Source organism: Anolis carolinensis, chromosome 4 (genome assembly GCF_035594765.1).
Source record: "Anolis carolinensis isolate JA03-04 chromosome 4, rAnoCar3.1.pri, whole genome shotgun sequence".
Lineage (NCBI taxonomy): Eukaryota > Metazoa > Chordata > Lepidosauria > Squamata > Dactyloidae > Anolis > Anolis carolinensis.
In genome coordinates, this window is record NC_085844.1 from 157120361 (window position 1) to 157142219 (window position 21859).

General features: G+C 40.8%; 1 protein-coding gene across 5 annotated transcripts in view; it reads left to right on the forward strand.

The window, feature by feature from the left end:
• The window catches only part of ttll7 (tubulin tyrosine ligase like 7), a 107781-nt gene that overhangs the window by 68914 nt on the left and 17008 nt on the right, over positions 1-21859 (forward strand). For 4 of the 5 annotated variants that reach the window (XM_062978101.1, XM_016994885.2, XM_008114157.3 and 1 more), the window contains exons 14-16: positions 1495-1581; positions 13055-13244; positions 15298-15563. In XM_062978101.1, coding sequence (XP_062834171.1) covers positions 1495-1581; positions 13055-13244; positions 15298-15563 — 543 coding nt within the window. The remainder of the gene's footprint in view (positions 1-1494; positions 1582-13054; positions 13245-15297; positions 15564-21859) is intronic. The other variant, XM_016994887.2, reaches the window with a different exon arrangement.

Sequence of the window (21859 nt, forward strand, 5' to 3'; positions counted from 1 at the left end):
TCCCTAAGTGGACTGCCGCGTCCAGAGGGGTCACCACTCTGCGGCCAAAAAAGAGAAATGAACTGGCATTAACGAACGACTCTCAACTCTCTGAATTAACCTTGCCAAAAACCATCAGGCAACCATCATATGTGCCTATGCACCAACACTAGATGCTGACGAAGATATCAAGGAAAATTTTTATTGTCAGCTGGACACCATCCTATCAGAGACACCTAAGGAGGACAAAATCATCCTCCTTTAATGCAAGAGTTGGACAGGACTCCGACCTGTGGCCAGACCACAGGTTAATCCGATCCACGATGGCTATCAAGATTGCCCCCAAACGCAGACTCCGAGGAAGAAAAACAAGGCGCAAAATGAACACCCAAGCCCTTCAGGAGCCCTCCAAATGAGCCTTTCTCCAAACAACACTCAAGGATCATCTACCCACAGAACACCCCAAAAATGTTGAGGAACAAACTGAAGATCTCCATCATCACAGCCTGTGAAGAAACCATTGGATACCAAACTAAGAAACATCAAGACTGGTTTGACAATAACGACAAAGAGATCCAACAGCTAATTGATAACAAAAGGAAAGCCTTCCAAACATGCCAGAGAGACAACCCTGACTGGGACCACCTTCCACTTGGAAACCGATGTCCTCACTGCGGTAGAGAACATGCAGATCAAGAACACGTTTCTTCAGCCACCTAAGAACTCACCCCCGAGACACCAGAGATGGGAGACAATCGTCCTCGAACTACGAGGGATCACCTAAGAAAGTAAGTAAGGCCACAAATGGCACATCCCTGCTGTTTGGCAGTCTTGGCTGGCATTCCATTAGAATTCCATGGCCAAGTCATGCTATACATGTAGGGCAAATTATTTGCCATACCACAATAGAGAATTAATGCAGTTTGGTACCACTTCAGTGCCATGGTTAATGTTATGGAATCATGGGAGTTGTAGTTTTACACGGTCTTTACCCTTCTCTACCAAATAGTGCTGGCATTTCATGAAAACACAGCTCCCAAGATTCCACAGCATTGAGCCTTGGCAGTTAAAGTCGAGTCAAGATGCACCCATATTCTCCTGACAGCAGCGTTGCACATGCAGCAACATTGTTCACTGAAGTTGCATGTGATGGTTGTGCATTTCACATTGTACAGTGTGACCCAGCCATTGTCATGTGTTGCACAGTGTTGCGATTCTACATGAGGATTGCGTAGTGCTTGTATGAGGTATCTCTGCATGACAATATTTACCTAAGTGTGAAGGGATGCAGAGTTGTTCATGTTGAGATGAAAGATGTTGCTAAAATGCCTAAGGGTTTAGCTCTAATATACAAGGGAACAGATTTCATGGTGCTAATAAAAGATGACAATATTGAGCTCAACGTAACTAACTAGGTTACTGTAACTCTACACTGGACTTCAATCACTGTTTGATGCAAAGCAAATTGCCACATTCATAATTCTGCATTGTGGCTTTTATGTCAATCCTTTTCAGGAAGAAGATATATTGGATCTTTTAGAACAATGTGAATTGGACGATGAGAAACTAATGGGAAAATCCATCAAACCACGTGGACCAAAGGTATTTCATGGAATTATTTGACGTATCTTTGTACTTAGTCACATTGAAGATACAAGATACAGAATTTAGGAATTTTGCAGCACAGTGGTAAAAAGGTGCATGTGATCAAGGCTTGGAAGTAGAATCATAGAATCATAGAATCATAGAATAGTAGAGTTGGAAGAGACCTCATGGGCCATCCAGTCCAACCCCCTGCTAAGAAGCAGGAAATCGCATTCAAAGCACCCCCGACAGATGGCCATCCAGCCTCTGTTTAAAAGCCTCCAAAGAAGGAGCCTCTACCACGGCTCGGGGGAGAGAGTTCCACTGTCGAACAGCTCTCACAGTGAGGAAGTTCCTCCTGATGTTCAGGTGGAATCTCCTTTCCTGTAGTTTGAAGCCATTGTTCCGCATCCTAGTCTGCAGGGCCGCAGAAAACAAGCTTGCTCCCTCCTCTCTATGACTTCCCCTCACATATTTGTACATGGCTATCATGTCTCCTCTCAGCCTTCTCTTCTGCAGGCTAAACATGCCCAGCTCTTTAAGCCGCTCCTCATAGGGCTTGTTCTCCAGACCCTTAATCATTTTAGTCGCCCTCCTCTGGACGCTTTCCAGCTTGTCAACATCTCCCTTCAACTGCGGTGCCCAAAATTGGACACAGTATTCCAGGTGTGGTCTGACCAAGGCAGAATAGAGGGGGAGCAGGACTTCCCTGGATCTAGACGCTATTCCCCTATTGATGCAGGCCAGAATCCCGTTGGCTTTTTTAGCTGCCGCATCACATTGTTGGCTCATGTTTAACTTGTTGTCCACGAGGATTCCAAGGTCTTTTTTGCACACACTGCTGTCAAGCTAGGCGTCCCCCATTCTGTATCTTTGCATTCCATTTTTTCTGCCGAAGTGAAGTATCTTGCATTTGTCCCTGTTGAACTTCATTTTGTTAGTTTCGGCCCATCTCTCTAATCTGTCAAGATCGTTTTGAATTCTGCTCCAGGCTTCTGGAGTGTTAGCTATCCCTCCCAGTTTTGTGTCGTCTACAAACTTGATGATCGTGCCTTCTAACCCTTCGTCTAAGTCGTTAATAAAGATGTTGAACAGAACCGGGCCCAGGACGGAGCCCTGCGGCACTCCACTTGTCACTTCTTTCCATGATGAAGACGACGCATTGGTGAGCACCCTTTGGGTTCGTTCGCTTAGCCAATTACAGGTCCACCTAACCGTAGTTTTGTCTAGCCCACATTTTACTAGTTTGTTTGCCAGAAGGTCGTGGGGGACTTTGTCGAAGGCCTTACTGAAATCCAGGTACGCTACATCCACAGCATTCCCTGTATCGACCCAACCCGTAACTCTATCGAAAAAAGAGATCAGATTAGTCTGGCATGACTTGTTTTTGGTAAATCCATGTTGACTATTAGCAATGACCGCATTTGTTTCTAAGTGTTCGCAGACCACTTCCTTAATGATCTTTTCCAGAATCTTGCCTGGTATCGATGTGAGGCTGACCGGACGGTAATTGTTTGGGTCGTTCTTTTTTCCCTTCTTGAAGATAGGGACCACATTCGCCCTCCTCCAATCTTCTGGGACTTCTCCTGTTCTCCAAGAACTCTCGAAGATAATTGCCAGTGGTTCTAAAATAACTTCCGCTAATTCCTTCAATACTCTTGGATGTAGCTGATAATTCATGAAGAACATATAGTTCTTCACGAATTATTTTTGTGAGTTATTTTTATACCTATTTTATATTCCTAAATACTTGGGATCACACAAACATTTATTGGGCTGAAAGTGGAAAAGTTTAAGAAGTAATGTTGTTGGCAGGAGTGAGTGCAGCACTGCATTTCTCTAGTCTAGGAGTGGAGGACATAGAACCCATCACATGTTGTTGGATTGCAACACCCAGTATTCCTCACTATTGAGTATGCTGTTAATGGCTGCTGGGACTTGCAGTCCCAACAACAACTGAAGGGCTGGTTTCCCGCCCTTGTTGCCCTGCACAAGGTCCTGCACTCCTTACTTTCTAGTAAAGTAAAAAGAAAGAAGTAAAGACATAAATGCTATATTTATTTCAAAATTTGCCAATAATTAGGAATTCCAAAGTGTTTAAGGAATTGAACAAGGATCTTTCAAAATTTATATAGGGCAAAAGCCCAGAGTCAAATATGTGATTATGATGGACATAAAAAATAGAGGTGGATTTGGACTGCCTAACCTGCAATTGTATTTTGAAGCTTGTGTGCTGTCATGGTTCAAAGGTTGGGCAACCCTAAATAAAGAGAACACATTAAGTTTAGAAGGGTTTGACCTGAGAAGGGTTTGGCACACATACCTATGGTACGATAAAAGAAAAATAGAAAGAAATTTTGGCAACCACTTTGTCAGGTCGTCCCTAGTAAGAATATGGGAAAAGTACAAAAAACACTTCTATGGAAAGACACCGATGTGGATCTCGCCCTTAGAAGCAAACCATTGTAAACTCCTTTGCTGGTCGAAATGACCTAGATATAAAGAAATTATGACATAGAAGAATGGCAAGTATAAACTAAGAAGTCAAGATGCCATTAAACAAAAATACAAAAATCTCTTGTGGTTTCAATATGCTCAAATAAAAGAACAATTTATAAAAGATAAGCAAATTGGATTTAGTGAGACAGAAAAGTTTTGGGATAGGATTTTACAAAATGAGAAAAAGGAGATAACAAGAATCTATAATAAACTTTTAGAATGGTAGAAGAGATTAAAAACTGTATGATGAAATGGGCAAGAAATATTGGACGTTCAATTAATTTAGAAGAATGGGAAAAAATATGGGCAAAAAAATTAAATTACACCTATGCGATGGACTTGAGAGAGAATTGGATGAAAATGTTCCACAGGTGGTACATTACCCCGAAAGAATTAGGTATCATGTATAAAAATTCTCAAAACACCTGCTGGAAATGTAAGAATCAGATTGGCTCATACTACCTTATGTGGTGGTCATGCAGCGAAACCACCAAATTTTGGAAAATAATTCATACAGAAATTCAAAAAATACTTTAAAAGACTTTTCCATTAAAACCAGAATACTACCTAATCGGTTTGACAGACTTGGAGACAAAATTTAGTTTGAATGAAGATATTTTATTCACGTACATGAATACAGCAGCAAGGATCACATTCGCAAGATAATGGAAGTTACATGAGATAACAACAAAGGAACAATGGCTGGAAAAAAATTGAAGAAATTTATGAAATGGACAGATTAACGTACTTGTGAAAACCCACAAAGCAAACAGATTGGACACAATTTAAAAATTATTTGAAAGACAATAAAGAAGATCTGATCCAAAGGGGGAATCTTGGAATAAAGACTAATGGATGTAAACCAGGAAATGTATATAAAATCCGTAAAGGAAAGGATGGAAGACCAAATTGATTTCCTTCCCTTCTCTTCCCCTCCCCCTCCCCCTCCCGACCCTACCCCCCCCCCCTCACCTATGTATCTAACCTTAACCCATACCGTCCCCTTCCTGGTTTTTCTCTGTCTTTTCCCAACCCTTTGACCTCTCCTTTTTAACCCCCTGGAAAAACCATATATATATATATATGTGTGTGTGTGTGTGTGTGTGTGTGTGTGTGTGTATAGAAAGACATGTTTAGGCCCCCTCATAAAGGCAAATGCTTATTGACACTGCCCCATCCCCTCAAATGACGGCAGCGAGAACAGATGATTGAATAAGCTGCCATGGAAATGTCTGTAATAATGTCTGTAATAACTTTTTCAGAGTTAGAGCCTCAATAAGCAAGAAAATGAGTTACTTTTTTAAAGTAACATGGCAAGATATTTGGCTTATACTAGAACTGTGAGATAGTTTCCCTGATCCTATGCTCTCCTTTTAGACATACAGGAACTGTGTAGGTACCATCATTACTTTACTGTGTACTGCTCCTCTACAGCCACAAGAGGGCATGTTGTACTTTCTTATTGGAAAATGTTCACTAGCATTAATTCAGTTCTTTTGTATCCAATAATGTTATACCTCTTTGAACTGCTGCAGGTTTACAGAATACCAATGTTCACATCCTTTCCCTCATTCTTACTATCACTCCCAACTGCAAATGCGAAGTATCAGAACACGATTTGATTTTGTAATCCAGAAAAATATTTTTTTAAGCACATAAAAATCTAAACAAGCTGGGAAATAATAAAAGACCACCTTTCAGAAGTGTACCTCTAGTAGATATATTAGGATTCTTCTTCCCTAATCTAAACAATACTACTGGTACTACAAAAGGATGTTATTAGTTTTAGGAAGGTGAAAGGTAATTGGGTTTTCCAAATTTGAGATGTACTTTGAAATGGAGCAGTGCCCCTGCCAAGGTAAAACAGAAATGATGTGGAATATGTATTCTAATCATTTTTAAGACCATGTGTTTGATTATTACAGTTTAATAATCCTTTCTTCAATTTGAAACTTCTTGTACAGACAAGAGCTCTTGTCGCCAGCCTAAAATTTTGATGCCCAGGTTGAACCACATTTATGTCATTCCTCTCATTTTAAAATTCTGTTAATCTCTTCCAGTTCCATCTTTTTCCACCCAACTTTCACATCAGTGAACACTTACCAAAATGCTTACCTTTGCTCCTAGTTCTATTATGACATGATCTCCACCTCATCTCTCATTGCATCTACTGCATCAAATTTTTATTCCCCTACATGGTATTGACAACTTTGAAGAAATGTCTACAAATTTCTTGATGCTCATCTCTCCATTCTCACAATCTCATAAGGTCTAATAGATGACACAAAGCACTGTTGGTCAGTTATTTAAATATTTTCTTACCCTTCTTGAATAGCTCTTTAGCCACGGAAGGTATACATTGAATGTCACAACTTTTAGAGAGTGTGTAAATAAGTCAGGTAATGGAATCCTATGTAGTTAAAAGAAGTCAGTTTCTGAAGAGATTTTGAAAAACTGGGATAAAGATGTGCTTTCTGTACAGTAAGCCCCTTGTATTATATGTGGGATCTGTTCTGGGATCCTTCATGTAATAGGATTTTTGCATAATCTGAAACCCCAGTTTTATTACTTGAAATTAAGAATGTCTTGAGGTCTTGGCCAAAGCATACCATAGAATTACCATGGAAGATTTAGCAATAGCTAAATAAATGTTCTCTCCAGGACCACTTCGACATTGCCATATAAAATCCAGATTACCTGTTTTGAACTGGATTATATGGCAATGTAGAAGGCCCAGGGCACCAATCTGTTTATACTGGAATAGGTTTTTCACATTTATCAAAATTGCTATTAGTTTTTCATAGTTCAATCCATATTCTTGCTCATTCATATATCTATTCTGGCTTGGGCTGAATGGTACTGTACTTCAAAGCACCTATAGGCCATCAGGTTTGGGATTGTTGCTCTTGATGTGCCTTGTATTACTGCCAACCAGGTTGCTACCTGGGTTTAGGAAACGAGCCAACTTCAAACTTTAGATTCTGATCCTGACTTCTCTCCCCCCCCCCCCCCCCCCAACGTGGTTTCCCAGATGCTACTTACAAAGTCAGGTGTCAGCTCACTCCAGCCACTTCCAAATGAACACAAGAGGCTTGCTCTGTTGTCACTGAAAACTTTACTGAAGAACACTTTGACACACATAAAGCCGAAATTGATGGTCGGCTCAGCAAGATTCCCTTATATACACTCCCCCCACATTCAAAGTAGTCATTCCCGCCTAGAGAAAACCCCCGCACAATTCTTCCCGCTCGCACATCAGCCATTTCCCTTCAGAGCCGGGAGCCGCAGGTGCCTTATCAGTTCTTTGTGTAAGCGTCCTTGATTTCTGGCGCCAGAGTACAGGCCCAGAAATTATGGTCCTGACATCAGGTCTAAGAGCAGGCCAGTTTACTGCTGGTTGAAGCAGATTTTGGGAGCAACAGATTAAAAAAAAATCTCAAATTCTGAATCTAACAATTTCCTGATCTTTAAAAGAACTCTTGGTCTATTAACTTAGTATTTGGTGGCAGTGGATAATTCACTGAGTTATTTGGGGGTAGATTAGTCTTCTTGGTAAAGCTGGGGCATTTAGGTGGCTCTTTAATTTCTTTTTATTTCTGACCCTGCTGGAATGCTGGACTAATGACAGGGCTGTAGACTATTTGATAGACTACAGGGCATGCCACAATCCTCAACTGAATGTGTTGCACAGCAATAAGAAGATAAATTGGTCACTTTATGTCTAGTGACCTTCTTTTCACTGAAGAATCATCAGAAAACAGGCAAATAAAACAACACTCAGCTGGCAAAAAGATTAACAGTCATGGGTAGGGAGGGCAGCCTTCTTGCAGCAAATGATATGTTCCAAGAGAATTGTTCATGCTGATGTTCTGCTTCGTGTCTGCTTTATGGAAGCAGGAAGGACAATTATCTGACCTTGCCCATTGTTCCTTTCGCTGTTTTCTTTCTCCTGATTTTGCTTTCCCCATTCCATGCATTTCGGAAGATAAATGACCCTGACTGGTTATAATGTCCCATATGCATATGGGATTACAGTGAGACTTAACAGACCAAGTCCTCTTTCCTTTGCTTAGGGTTTTGTTCCCCAGCAATGTGGTATTGTTATTTTAATTTCTTTCCAAGTCTGGATTGTAATAGTTTATACTGCAAGAGGATGGAATGAGCTAGGAAAGACTTGTGGAAATGTTGATAAATGTGAATGTGAGCTGGACTCATTTTGTTTTTCTCTCAGCAAACCATCCAATACTGACAGTTTTTGGAAGGGGAGAGAGCCAGGTAGATCCAGGAGTTGACTTCACAACCATGAAGTTCTACTGAGTTGTTATTAGAAGATTCCACCTGAACATTAGAAATAACTTCCTAACTGTGAGAGTTGTCCAGCAGTGGAACTCTCTTCTCCGTAGTGAGGTGGAGGTTTCTTCTTTGGAGGCTTTTAAACAGAGACTAGATGGCCATCTGTCAGGGGTGCTTTGAATGCGATTTTCTTGCTTCGTAGCAGGGGGTTGGACTGGATAGCCCATGAGGTCACTTCCAACTCTATGATTCTATGATTCTTACTAACTCTCTGTTCTGCTTTCAAGAGTTTAAGGTAACCGTGTCCGAAAGACACTACAGGCAGTCCCTGAGTTGTAAACATTGATTTACAGATGAATCATTGTTTAAAAATGGGTGAGACAACAGGAAGTGAGAGAAATATACCCCTAGGAATTGAAATTCCTTACTGAAAGAGTTATGGGGAAAAGGTGTCTCCACTGAAGCTTTCCCACCAATTCTTGTTTCCACAATAAGCCATTTTTTTCAAAATCCAATTATCATAGGGATGGAAAATGAAATGAAATATTCTGAACAGGGGCATGAACAGCAAAACAAACCTATGTGGAGTTACACTTGTACCTGTTCCGACTTACATAAAAATTCAACTTCAGAATAAACCTATTTTGTAGATAACTTGGGATTTTCTGACTTGTCAGCAGCCATTTTGATGGTTGAGCATGCTCATATGTAATCAACATTATATTGGAAGAGTATGTCTGTCTGTGGCAGCTGTAAGTCAAGAACCATAATTTGTGATCTGTGTCTTTGGTTGTTGCCCAAATTGTAGTTCTGAGTTTCACAACAGAATTTCAAACCAGAGGAGGGATCTAAAAGCAAAAAAAGAGAGGTAATTATAACTCATCAGGAACTCATGTTAGATGCCACAGAATTGGACACTGTTTTTGGTTGTTACAGGATACCTTGACAACAATAATTGTGAGTGAGCTCCAAGTTACATGTCGGCTGTTATTATAGTACAGTGGGTGCCTCCACCTTATTTATTATTAATTAGCTGTGCCCAGCCACGCGTTGCTGTGGCATAATAAATTGGCCACCTTGATCAGCATGTAATGGCCTTGTAGCCTAAAAGTCTGGCTGATTCCTCCCTGGGGCAATCTTTTGTTGGGAGGTCTTAGCTGGCTCTGTTTGTTTCCTGTCTGGATTTCCCGTTGTGGGCCCTCCAGGTGTTTTGGACTTCAACTCCCACAATTCCTTAGAGCTTCCTGCCCCTTCCTTTTTTCCCTTGGCCTGTCGCTGTTTGGAATTGTGGGTGTTGTAGTCCAAATCACCTGAAGGGCCCAAGTTTGCCCATGCTGGTTGCAGGAAGGAGCCAGGCAGGCAGGCAAGCAGGCAAGAAGCCTGGTGGAGAACACCGGGACGGACAGGTAAGACGCGGAGGCAGCGGGAGGCGCCAGGAGGGTGGAGGGTGGGGGAGGGGTCTTCCTTCCTTTACTCCTCTTCCCTTTTTCCTTCTTTCCTTCCTTCCGTCCTCCTTTCCTTCTTCCTTCCTTTCCTTCTTTAATTTATATACCACTCTTCTTTCCCTCCCACCCTCCCTCCCTCCCTCTTTCTTTCTTTCCTCCCTTCCTTCTCTCTCTCTCTCTCTCTCTCTCTCTCTCTTTCTTCCTCCCTCCCTTCCTTCCTTTCTCATTCCCTAGGGACAGGGGTTTGACGTGTGTGTGTGTGTGTGTGTGTGTGTGTCTGTGTAATCCTTCATGGCAGGAGGAAGGGGGAGCGGCTGGATGGCCTTGTGGGCTCCCTTCCAACTCGAGTGGGATCTCTTTCCCCCCACCACTCTGGGGTCCTTCCTTCTGCGGAGCCCCTTCCACGCTCCCTTATAATCCCAGATTATCTGCTCTCAGATGGATGAGATGAGTCTCCATTGCCAGATCTGGGATTATAAAGGAGCGCAGAAGGGGCCGGAGGTTCTCAAGCAGAGGCTGGCTGGACCTCTGCTGGCAGGGTTTGGGGTGGGCCTCCTTCCCGGCAGAAAAGAGGTGAGAAGGAAGGGGGTGCAGCTGGGTGGGTGGCTGGCTGGGCTTTGGGTGCCTTCCAAGCGGGGATGAAAGGATTCTGCTTCAAGCCGCGATGCACTAGCTGGAACGGCCCAATGCCTCCGCCAAGGAAGGTAGGAAGGAAGGAGAGGAGGAGGAGGGGGGACAGGCTGGTTAGGAATTGTGGGAGTTGAAGTTCGCCCTCCCACCCTCCTCCCAAGTATGTCCCCAAGTTTTTTGAAGCTTCAGTTGGGCAAAGCTTTCCCCCTTTGTTTTTGTCTGTCACGTCGTCCTCCCCTGCGTGAGGTAAACTGTCTGCCACGGCGGTTGGGCCTTTCGCGCCCTACATCTTGCAAGAGTGGGGCCTGGGGCCTGCTCCACGCATGTGCACTTTTTTTTTTGAAATTTTGGAATTTTGAGGAACTTGGATCTTGAATTGACTTTTGGTTTTGTCGTCTAAACACAGCCGGGAGGACCATGTGTTGTGTTGCCAAGTTTTGTGGTTCTGGGTTTTGTAGTTTCATTGTTTTTATTAAGGTAGAAATGGTCAGAACAGATTTATATACATAGATTTTATTTCCCAGATTTGTACCCTGCCCTTCTCATGCTTACGGGATGCAGGGTGGCTTTGCAACAGGCAACAATTCGATGTCAACACATATAAAACCTTCTCTCTATGTGCTGTAGTCCTTCTTAGAGTTCCACAAGCTTTTTGTAGGTTTGGGGAAGGCAATCAATGAGTTGGTTGGCTGTTACATGAGGGAGGAAATTACCCATCCCGGTTTCCATAGTTCTCTCTCCTCTTCTTGCTCCAGCAGCCTTCAAACCCTGGGACTGGCTGCTACCACTGCTGTTTGCTGGTAGGAAAGGAATAGAGGAAGGCAATTCAAATAATGAACATGTGATTGGTCGCTACTCCGCATTTGAATTGCTTCATCACTCCTTTTTTCCACAGCAGTAGTCCATTTGCAAGTTTCCCTTTTGTGAATTTGATTATTTGTGGATTTGATTAAAATGTTATCTCTAGGAATCCCTATATCCCCCAGTTGAGCAAATATTGACCATAGAGTTGTGCTGGAGGGACTAGAAATTTCTAGACAGCTGGTCTCTCAGGTAAAAAAGATAGTTTCTTATTCACATTTAAAAAATGTAGTGGTCCTGTACCCCAAAGTCCAGTGAATGTGAAGAGCTGACTGTAGAGGCTGATGCTCGACACCTGCCTGAATTATTAAAACTTTTTTTTTAAAAAAAAAACACAGATTCACAGATTTGCAGACCTATCACCAGAATGAAGGCATTGGCCTCCACTTAGTCTACTCAAAATTGCTGATGGCTTCTAGGGTTTGGGCTAAAGAATATTAAGCTCATTCACAATGCCCTTTACATTTTTAAAAAATTAAGTCAAATTGGTAATGTCTGATGTAATATTTGGTATTTGGAACAGCTTTAAAAATATTAGACAGGCTATTCTGAAAGTTTTTAGCAGACTTTTAGGCATCCCTATAGTAGAAAATTATAGGAAGACAACTCAATGGTGAGGATTGGTGGGGATCTCAGATATTTAAAGGGAAGGGATATCAGTGCTGAGCTGTGAGAGTCATAAAATGTCTTTGAAAGCAGCGCAGTCTGTGAAGATGTCCTATTAGTAGGGAGAAAATTGAATTAATTATTTGTTTCTCCCTCATAAGAATGAAATGAGCAAAGCTTTCCATCACTTGCAAAGAGCAGCACTCATGTGATAAAAGCCACCCACATGGTTTGAATATTGAAGTAACCGATGTGGTGTGTGAGTCTGTTGTGGGAAATAGTTTTGCATTGGCAATTGCTCTGCAAAAAGGTAATAAAGGACCTTTGGAAGAAAGGTCTTGAAAGGGCAGAATTGTTGGAAAACTGCCTGGACTTCCTGGACTGCTGTATACCCTTTTAAATTAAAATGTTAAATTTTTCTGGAATTCTGCCCAGCTCAGTTGCTGCCTGCCCTGACGGGAAGCATCTGCTTTGTGCCAGATGTATTTAATGTTCAACAAAATCGAATGTGATTGGGTAAGAAAACTGTCACAGACACAATGGCTGGCATTAAAAGAAGGCTCCCCAACTCATCCAGGAAAACATGACAGCAAATCTAACAAAAGAGTAAAATGTTTAGGTTTTACGGAAGTAAGATTTGAAAGCTTAATCCTCTTGCATTCCTTGAGACTGGTGCATTTTTCTGTTAACATCTTGACTTTGGTCAAAGTTTGTTTTCCCTAAGAGAGATTTTAAACTGTTCTTTATTAATTGTAAGGTAGAAGAAGTTTAGGAAGATGATGTTTGCTTTGCAAGACATGTCTGCTGAAATGACCTCTTTTTGAAAGGTATTAAAAGTACAGAAGATATGTCTGACATTGGATCTTAGTGCTGTAGATCTTTTAAATCAGATGAAAGCATAACTGAAACTGTATCTATCCATCTATCCTATCATGTATCCATCTATCTTTGAGTTATGTAAAGATCCAATTTTTCCAAAAATAATTTCTGTTTTCCGTTCCAAAATTTCTTGCAGTGCTGCACTCACTATCTGCCACATGGATATCAAGATGTATCCACATTTAAACACGTACATTGTTTTGCGAGTGAATGCACTCTAGGATGATGTGAAGAGATTTTAATGCATACCTCTTTTGCCCTTCCTGTCCCGCTATCAGCCCTTGTATTCCATGCCAGAGAGTGCACAGTTCGTGAAGAAAAGCAAGAATTACAGCAGTGGCAGCAGCTGTGAAAGTAGCAGTGAAATGTCCGATTGGGAGGAGGAAGCTGAGAAAGAAGATGAAAATGGAAAGAAAGAAAAGAATGTCTCATTTGATCTTGAAGATAGGAAATTGCTAGAACGATCTAGTAAGTTAAATAAATACAAAGTGTGTGTGAATATATACCCCGTTTCCCCGAAAATAAGACATCCCCAAAAAATAAGACCTAGTAGAGGTTTTGCTGAATTGCTAAATATAAGACCTCCCCAGAAAGTAAGACCTAGCAAAGTTTTTGTTTGGAAGCATGCCTGGTGCCCACCATAGTATGCAGGGTTGGTAAATGTACATACCAGTTGTATATGGAAATAATGGTACAGTAGAGTCTCACTTATCCAACACTCGCTTATTCAACGTTCTGGATTATCCAACGCATTTTTGGAGTCAATGTTTTCAATTTATCGTGATATTTTGGTGCTAAATTTATAAATACAGTAATTACTACATAGCATTACTGCGTATAGAACTACTTTTTCTGCCAAATTTGTTGTCTAACATGATGTTTTGGTGCTTCATTTGTAAAATCATAACCTAATTTGATGTTTAATAGGCTTTTCCTTAATGCCTCCTTATTATCCAACATATTCACTTATCCAACATTCTGCCGGCCCGTTTATGTTGGATAAGTGAGACTCTACTGTAGTAACAAGAAATTTTTGACAGGAGTCACCGTTTGTCTGGTTTAGTTATGTTGGTTTGTGATGACAACTATTGTACAGTATAGAATAAATGTTCATTTTTTTGTTCAACAATAAATGTGAATTCTTCTTTATGGAAAAATAAGACATCCCTTGAAAATAAGACCTAGCACATCTTTGGGAGTAAAAAATAATATAAGACACTGTCTTATCTTCGGGGAAACACGGTATATATGGAGGGGGGGGAGGGAGAGGGGCAGCCCCCTACATCTCCATATATTCAATTTTTTACCTTTACAAGGAATATTCCAAAGGTTCCTCAGCTAGGAATGAGTTTTTTTAAAAAAAAAAAATCCACAATGTAGTAATTTTGTGTATTTATTTTGCATAGGCAGAAGAGGAAGGGATTGCACTTTTATTATATTAAGATACTATATATTGCTTTGGAAAATGTCATCTCAGTGCATCTCTCTTCATTCCCTTGTAGCATACCTGAAGGGATGATGAGCAGGGGGAATGTAGTGCAGGTGTAGGAAACTCAGGACTCCCCAGATATATGAGGTTAGAATCTCCACAAACTTCTGCTACTGACCAAAACTGGGTGGGATTTATGGGTAGTGTAGACCAAGACATCTGGAAAGCCAAAGTTTACAGACATTGTAAAAACATATTGAAGTAAAACAAATCAATAAAACAAATCAATAAAACAGATCAATAGAACATGGGTTGGATAAAAGCATGAAAAACGCATAAAAATGACAGGGCCATAAAGTGCATACAGTGAGGAATGTAAACAAAAAGAAGTACTTATAATCAAGCTATTGACTGAGGTATGGGATAAACTGTTTGAGGTATCTTTAACATTTACTATTGATTCCTCTGTCCCAAATGTGTGTTCCCTACATGTCCATACCAAATTTGGCTGTAAAATGGGTGGCTGACATTATTATTATTTTTTCACACAAAAGTTAGCACAGATTGGAACAGCAATATGCCAATTTCTCCCCAATCACTTGTCTTTATTTAAGTTATGGAGAATATTGATATTTTACCCCTCTGTCCCAATTTGGATCAGACATCCATGTGTAACATCATCTGCTCACTTTCAAAGATTGCTTATTTGTTGGTAGTATGAGTTGCAGGCAGGGAAGACTGCTCATACAGATTGGGCCTGTAGTCCCACACAATGCAAACCATACACCCTGGACTCCAGGGCCTGGAGTTATTTTTGAGTGCTTCAATTGAAAAATGTGGTTACTAGCTGCATTTTCAGGGTAGGGTAAGAAGACATGGACCCCAAACAGACATTATTTTGTTGGAAACGAACAGATCTCAAACATGTCCCGAGAGGATCAGAACTGGTATCATGCTTTTAAAAAAACTCAATAAACTATATTAAAGAATTTGTTCCTGCAAGAGCGCAGGTGAGTTTCTGTATCCTTCTTTATGTGGTGTTTTGAAAAAATGAAATCTAACCTTTTATTGAATCATTGCATTCCCTTGCAGGCCGAATGCACTGGAAGCGACCTCTTAAAAAAGTCCCATCTTATTCATCTGCTCCCACAGCCGCAGGTCCTATCAGACGTTCGCTCAGTTGCCCTCGATCTATTTCTGCGTTGACCATGCATGCCGAAAACCGCCCTTTTTCTGCCAAGCCAATAGTACAGCTTTCCCGACAGTCTGCTGTGAATAGGTCACACTCTTTAAACCGAGGTTCATCTACAGTCAAAATGTCTCACACTGCCAACCTGGGTACTGTACATTCTTCTGTGGTAAGTTAGCCGTTTGCATTAACTGTGTTTTTGCAATATTGGTGTGCATATTGTTAACAAAAGAAAGACAGAAGGGGTGTTCTCATTGTAAAGCAGATTGGCAGTGAATATTTGGGAATTAACGTATTATTCCCTTCTGATCCAAGCCAATATTTATTATTCTATAATCAACAATTCACAGGTAATTAGCTTTGCAGAAATTAAAATAGATATGTGTAATTAAAGATTATTCAAGCATCATATTGCAGACAGCAACTTTATTCTGAATGAGACTTCAGTACAGTTTAGAAAATTGACATGTTTGGTGGGAAGGTATGGTGAATTAAAGTAATTCACAGCCAAGGTTTGAAAAAGAGATAAAGCATTTTTTTTGTATTTTTATGACTTTGGAAGGTTTTTCCATAAATCTTTGAACTGGTGACTACTGCTGAACATCTTTATCCATTCTGTTTTTCACGTGTAGCACAATTCATTTTTATAGAGGTCTTATAGAGGGAAGAACTCATAATATATTGCATGAGCATTGGATCCACAGTTCTTGTTACTGTCTTTCACACTGCTTGCATGGCAATGGGCTGCTAAATCCATTTCAGATTTTAGTCTGAACTTTGACCTGTCCAAGATGCTGAATAAGTTTTGAGGTTGGGGTTAACATCCTGGATAGCTCAGCTAAAATTGTAGCACAGATTTTCCAACCTGCTGATGTGGAAGCTACTGACCGGCACTGACTGGCTGCTGCACTGTGAAGATACTACCTGGGGAAAAGAAATAATGTGATTCCTTCCAAAGCAAATGTGTGTTCTCCAAGAGGAAGGCATTTGCTTGTGATAATCACACTTCCTCCAATCTGTTTTTGGAGTCTTCTGGGAAGACTTATGACAGGGCTGGGGGAAACTTTGGCCATTCAGATATTTTGGTCTGCAGCTTCCTTCATCTCTTATACAACTTGACTAATGGAAAGTGATGATTGAAGTCACACTCCAAAACATCTTCAGGGACAAAGATTTCGCACCCCTGAGCTAAAGAGATGGGTCTACATCACCTCTGTCACATATGAATTATTCATTTACTTTGAAGAATTTTGGTTTACAGCTTGCACTTTCAGCTTGTTACTTAAAATCTTTATCATATATTTGAGATGCTCACAGGCCACCTGAAAGCATCAAGTGCGTGATAAATTTGGACTGTTCTTGCTTGGCAAATGAAAACTCACTCTCTCTAGGTTTTTCTAGGTGTTAAGCCAACCTAGGGCCGTGCGTCCCCCGGCCGAAATTGCGCCCCCCCATCCCAAACTTACTGGCAGCGGCAGTGGGCGGCAGCGGCGATCATTGGGTCGCTTGATGCAAAGCCAGGAAGTAGTTTCTATTCTCAAGAGATCTCGCAGAAATCTTGCGACATTTCACAAGATCTCGCAAAATATTGCGAGAATACAAAAATACTTCCTGGTTCTGTGGTGAGCGCCCCAGTGGTCTCCGCCACCCGCCGCTGCCGCCGCCGCCGCCTCGGGTGCGCCCAGGAAGGCGCTGCGCCCAAGGCTGGGGCTTCAGCGGCGTCCATGATGAACCCGGCCTGCTCTCTAGCAACCCCTCCCTGGAAGTCCTTGACCCAGTGCTACATCTCTGTAATGCACTATGGAGGAAGGGCCAGGTTTACACTTTTCTCCAGCTGTCAGTTAGGAGCTGGGGAAATGGGAAAGAATACATAAGAAGTATCTACTTCTTTCCAGAATCTGGTCAAAGTTGAAAGTGTGCAGTTTGTATGTGGAAGGAGAAGAGGCCTGATAGGGGATGATCTCAAAGATCCAGTGTAGCAAGGCTAGGCAGCTTCTCTTCTTTTTCAATAGCTCTCAGTTCATGTGTGGCTTTGGAGAAGATAGAGACAGGTGTGTTGGCTTGCCCTTTCCCTTGACCTGGTGCTGTACTTCATCTTTGTAGGGTAACCTGGACTTTGAAAACCCATCAGGCATAGTCATGCCCATGTCTGCCCCCTTGCAGCTCTGTTTTCTTTTTGTAACTCAGAGTTCAACATGGGCCACCTTGGTTTGTTTCTATGTTCCTAAGATACCTGGTTGGAGCCTTTGTGAGATGTAGATAGAAGACCCATATACCTCTTCCCTCCTTTTATTTCTCCTGGATGTAGGAGTCAGAAGCTTGTTATGCCGTCATACCAGCATCCAACCATCAAACAGCCAGAATTTATTTCATGGAGCTTAGGTCTGAGAGGAGCTTAGGCCTGAAGGGCTAGAACTGATTTCATCTCTTCCCTCCCTAGAAAGTCTTGGACACATCTTACTCACCAGAGTCTAGCTCTTCCCTCAGGCTAGAAAAGTCAGTGGGATTAGCAAACCCAGTTATTACCTATTTATGCATTGTGTGTGTGTACGAATATCATATTTTGAGGGTTTAAAAATCATTATGTCATGCTCTATAGATAGCACCTTTCAAAATACAATAAAAACAATCTGGCCTCATTAGAGAGCAGCCTAGAAAGCCAGCTAATGCAGAAGTAAAATAGAATGATAATGTTAATGCTTAAAGCTATTCATAATAATCTTCAGCCCTGCTGAGATTTCCACATCCCTCCATACACCTACCCTGGTAGGTCTAGGTAGGGAATGCAGCAAAGCTATTTACTGAAGTCTTTTCTCTGTAGGAAGCCAGTATTTCACTGTTGTACTATTCTGAAAAATGTAGTGACCTCATCAATGAATATTTTAAAAAATTAGAGATGCTTTCTTTTCCAGGTGGTACTTTGTTTTTCATGCTGGTGTTATCCCTTGAACAAAACTGGGGCCATATGTCTTCATATGATAGGAATAAAATTATTTGCAAAACAGGAGGTATACTATTAGAGCTGGCCTGACCTTAATTTTTCTACAATATTCTTCTCCAAAAAATGGGGCTTTGGTGAGATAACAGAGATCTCCCATCCGCTAATAATAATAAAACTGTTGTTAGTATTGTTGACTGCTCACTCCAGAACCTGGAAACATCATGTTTATGGACTGTAATTCCCAGAACAATGCTGGTCTAACATGGCCAGTGGCAAAGGTCCTTGTAGTCCTTGAGGAAAAAAAATTAAATCTCTGTTCAGAACTCATGTTTAAACATTTCTCAGGTGATCATGCCCATGGGAATGACTCATGGAATCAAAGTAATTTAAATTTTGTTAAATGTTATCAATAATGCTATCACCTGGGGAGTGCACAGGTAAGAACTCCAGGGTATCTTCACTGCTATTGTGAGCACTGGCAAGTGTTTTAATGTTGGAGAAGGAAAGAAAAAGAATTCTCAGATACTTTAGAACAGTGTTGTTGTATGTCTTTCGGGCTGTGTGGCCATGTTCCAGAAGTATTCTCTCCTGACGTTTCGCCCACATCTATGGCAGGCATCCTCAGAGGTTGTGAGGTATGGATAAACTAAGTAAGGAAAGGAAAGAATATATATCTGTGTAGAGTCCAAGGTGTGGCAAGAGTTCTTTGTCACTGAGAGCCAGCATTAATGTTTCAGTTAATCACCCTAATTAGCATTGGAAATGTTTTGTCCCTTGCCTGAGGGCATCCTTTGTTCAGTCAAGCCCTCATTGTGTTGGTTCCCATCTACTGTTTTGATTTTGGAGTTTTGTAATACTGGTAGCCAGATTTTGTTCATTTTCATGGTTTCTTCCTTTCTGTTGAAGTTGTCCACATGCTTGTGGATTTCAATGGCTTCTCTGTGTAGTCTGACATGATAGTTGTTAGAATGGTCCAGCATTTTTGTGTTCTCAAATAGTATTCTGTGTCCAGGCTGGTTCATCAAATGCTCTGCTATGGCTGATTTCTCTGGTTGAATTAGTCTGCAGTGCCTTTCATGTTCTTTGACTCTTGTTTGGGCGCTGCGTTTGGTGGTCCCTATGTATACCTGTCCACAGCTGCATGGTATCCGGTAGACTCCTGCAGAGGAGAGAGGATCCCTCTTGTCCTTCGCTGACCGTAGCATTTGTTGGATTTTCTTTGTGGGTCTGTAGATAGTTTGTAGGTTGTGCTTCTTCATCACTTTGCCTATGCGGTCAGTAGTTCCCTTGATGTATGGTAAGAACACCTTTCCTCTGGGTGGATCTTTGTCTTGACTCTCATGGCTTGTTCTTGGCCTTGCAGCTCTTCTGATGTCTGTGGTGGAGTATCCATTGGCCTGTAGAGCCCAGTTTAGGTGGTTGAGTTCACCTTGGAGGAGGTGAGGTTCGCAGATTCTTTGTGCACGGTCTGTCAGGGCTTTGATTGTGCTCAGGAGAGAGACGTCAGGAGAGAATACTTCTGGAACATGGCCACACAGCCCGAAAGACATACAACAACCCTGTGAACCCGGCCATGAAAGCGTTCGACAACACTTTAGAACAGTGTTTCTCAAACTGTCCTCCTCCAGGTGTTTTGGACTTCAGCTCCCATAAATCCCGCTATTTTACCAGTGTTAGGGATTGTGGGAGCTGAAGTCCAAAACATCTGGGGAGCACAGTTTGAGAAACTGCTTTAGAAGAATAAAATAGGTATTCGTGATTGAATGTGACTCAGGTATAATAGATTTAGGTTTGTTATTTGGTTATTACACTGTACAAATCAGTAAGTACTGTTGTGGTGGTGGTGATGGTGGTGGTGGTGATGATGATGATGATGATGATAAGCTCAGCGACTTAAAAATAAGTTTCACTGAAATTAGTTGACTTACTTCCAAGGAAGAAAGGTTAGAACAATTATAGAAATGCAAATAGCTTAATTAAAATTCCAGAGATATTCCTCCTAACCTACAGAAATATGTGAATACCTTTTAAACAGATGGTATTGTTAAAGTAATAATTCAAATCTTTACTTATTTTATTCCTGAGCATGAGAATGAAACATTTCAAAAGTTTACTTTAGGCAAGATAAGAAATATTTTTACCTCATTTTTTGCATTTTAGGATGTTTTTGTGAAAAATTTCTTTGTGCAGAAAGTTTTATTTTGCACAAATACAGTGAAACAGTCGTGAGCAAGAACATTTTATTTTGCATGAAATACAGTATTATTCTTTCCTAAACAAAATCTTTATAAAAGGTCCCCAATATGAAAGATTGTCAAAATGTGAAAAGGCTCTTAGAACATTTTGAGGATATCTGTTATCCTCTGAAGACACAAAGAGCTGAAAACTTCATTTACATCCGATTTTCAAACCAATACAAGGCAATAGTACTATACACTATCATAAGATATATTGTTAAGAACATTTACAGTTCTGGATTGTATCTTTTTGGCATGTTCCTGCATTAATAATTAATACAACATTGTATATTTTAAATACATATGCTCCCTTGCCACATTGATTTTGGCGCAAGTCTTGCACCCACTTGCCTAACAGTGAGCCCCATTGAATTCAGTGGGAATCTTTTCCTCTATGTCAGTGGTTCTCAACCTTTGGGTCCCCAGGTGTTTTGGCCTATAACTCCCAGAAATCCCAGCCAGTTTACCAGCTGTTAGGATTTCTGGGAGTTGAAGGCCAAAATATCTGGGTACCTACTGGTTGAGAACCACTGTTCTGGGTGGTCAGGTAAAGAAACTGCACTGCTAATATGATAAACATTACATCTAAGATCTGTGCTTTAAATAATAAAAGATGACTGGTAATTATATATCAGTCATTCAGTGCACGATACTGATCAGTTCCTTTGACTCAAGCTTCCATTAGATCGCAGGGAGGCATAGAAATGGTAAATTCATACTCTTGAGTTCATTGTTGCATACTGCCAAGCTGTCTCCAACTTACAGTAACCCTAAGGTGACCCTATCATGAGGTTTCCTTGGCAAGAATTGTTCATTGGGGATTCTTTTTTTCTTCCATTAATGTTACAGAAATTGCAATATATAGGTTTATTAGATTTTTACCCCACCTTTCTTGCATTCATGGCACACAAGTGATAAAATGAAATATAAAGAAGTTTAATTTAAATTTGTAAAAATATTTAATTTTTTTAAATATAAAGAACGCCCTGAGTCCCTTCGGGGAGATAGAGCAGGTTACAAATAAAAACTTTTATTATTATTATTATTATTATTATTATTATTATTATTATTATTATTATTATTATTGAATGACATTATTCAAAGCCCTTGCAACAACCCAGTTTTTAAAAACAAAGATCTGCCTGAAAAATATTATAGATTACTTGCAAATTTAAAGACAATGGATTTGGGGCAGAAGCATGATTTGATATGAGATTCCAGAATCTGGGAGCAGCCACTAAAAAGTGAAGTGAAGAATTAGCAAGGAAAACTTTTATCAATTGTGCA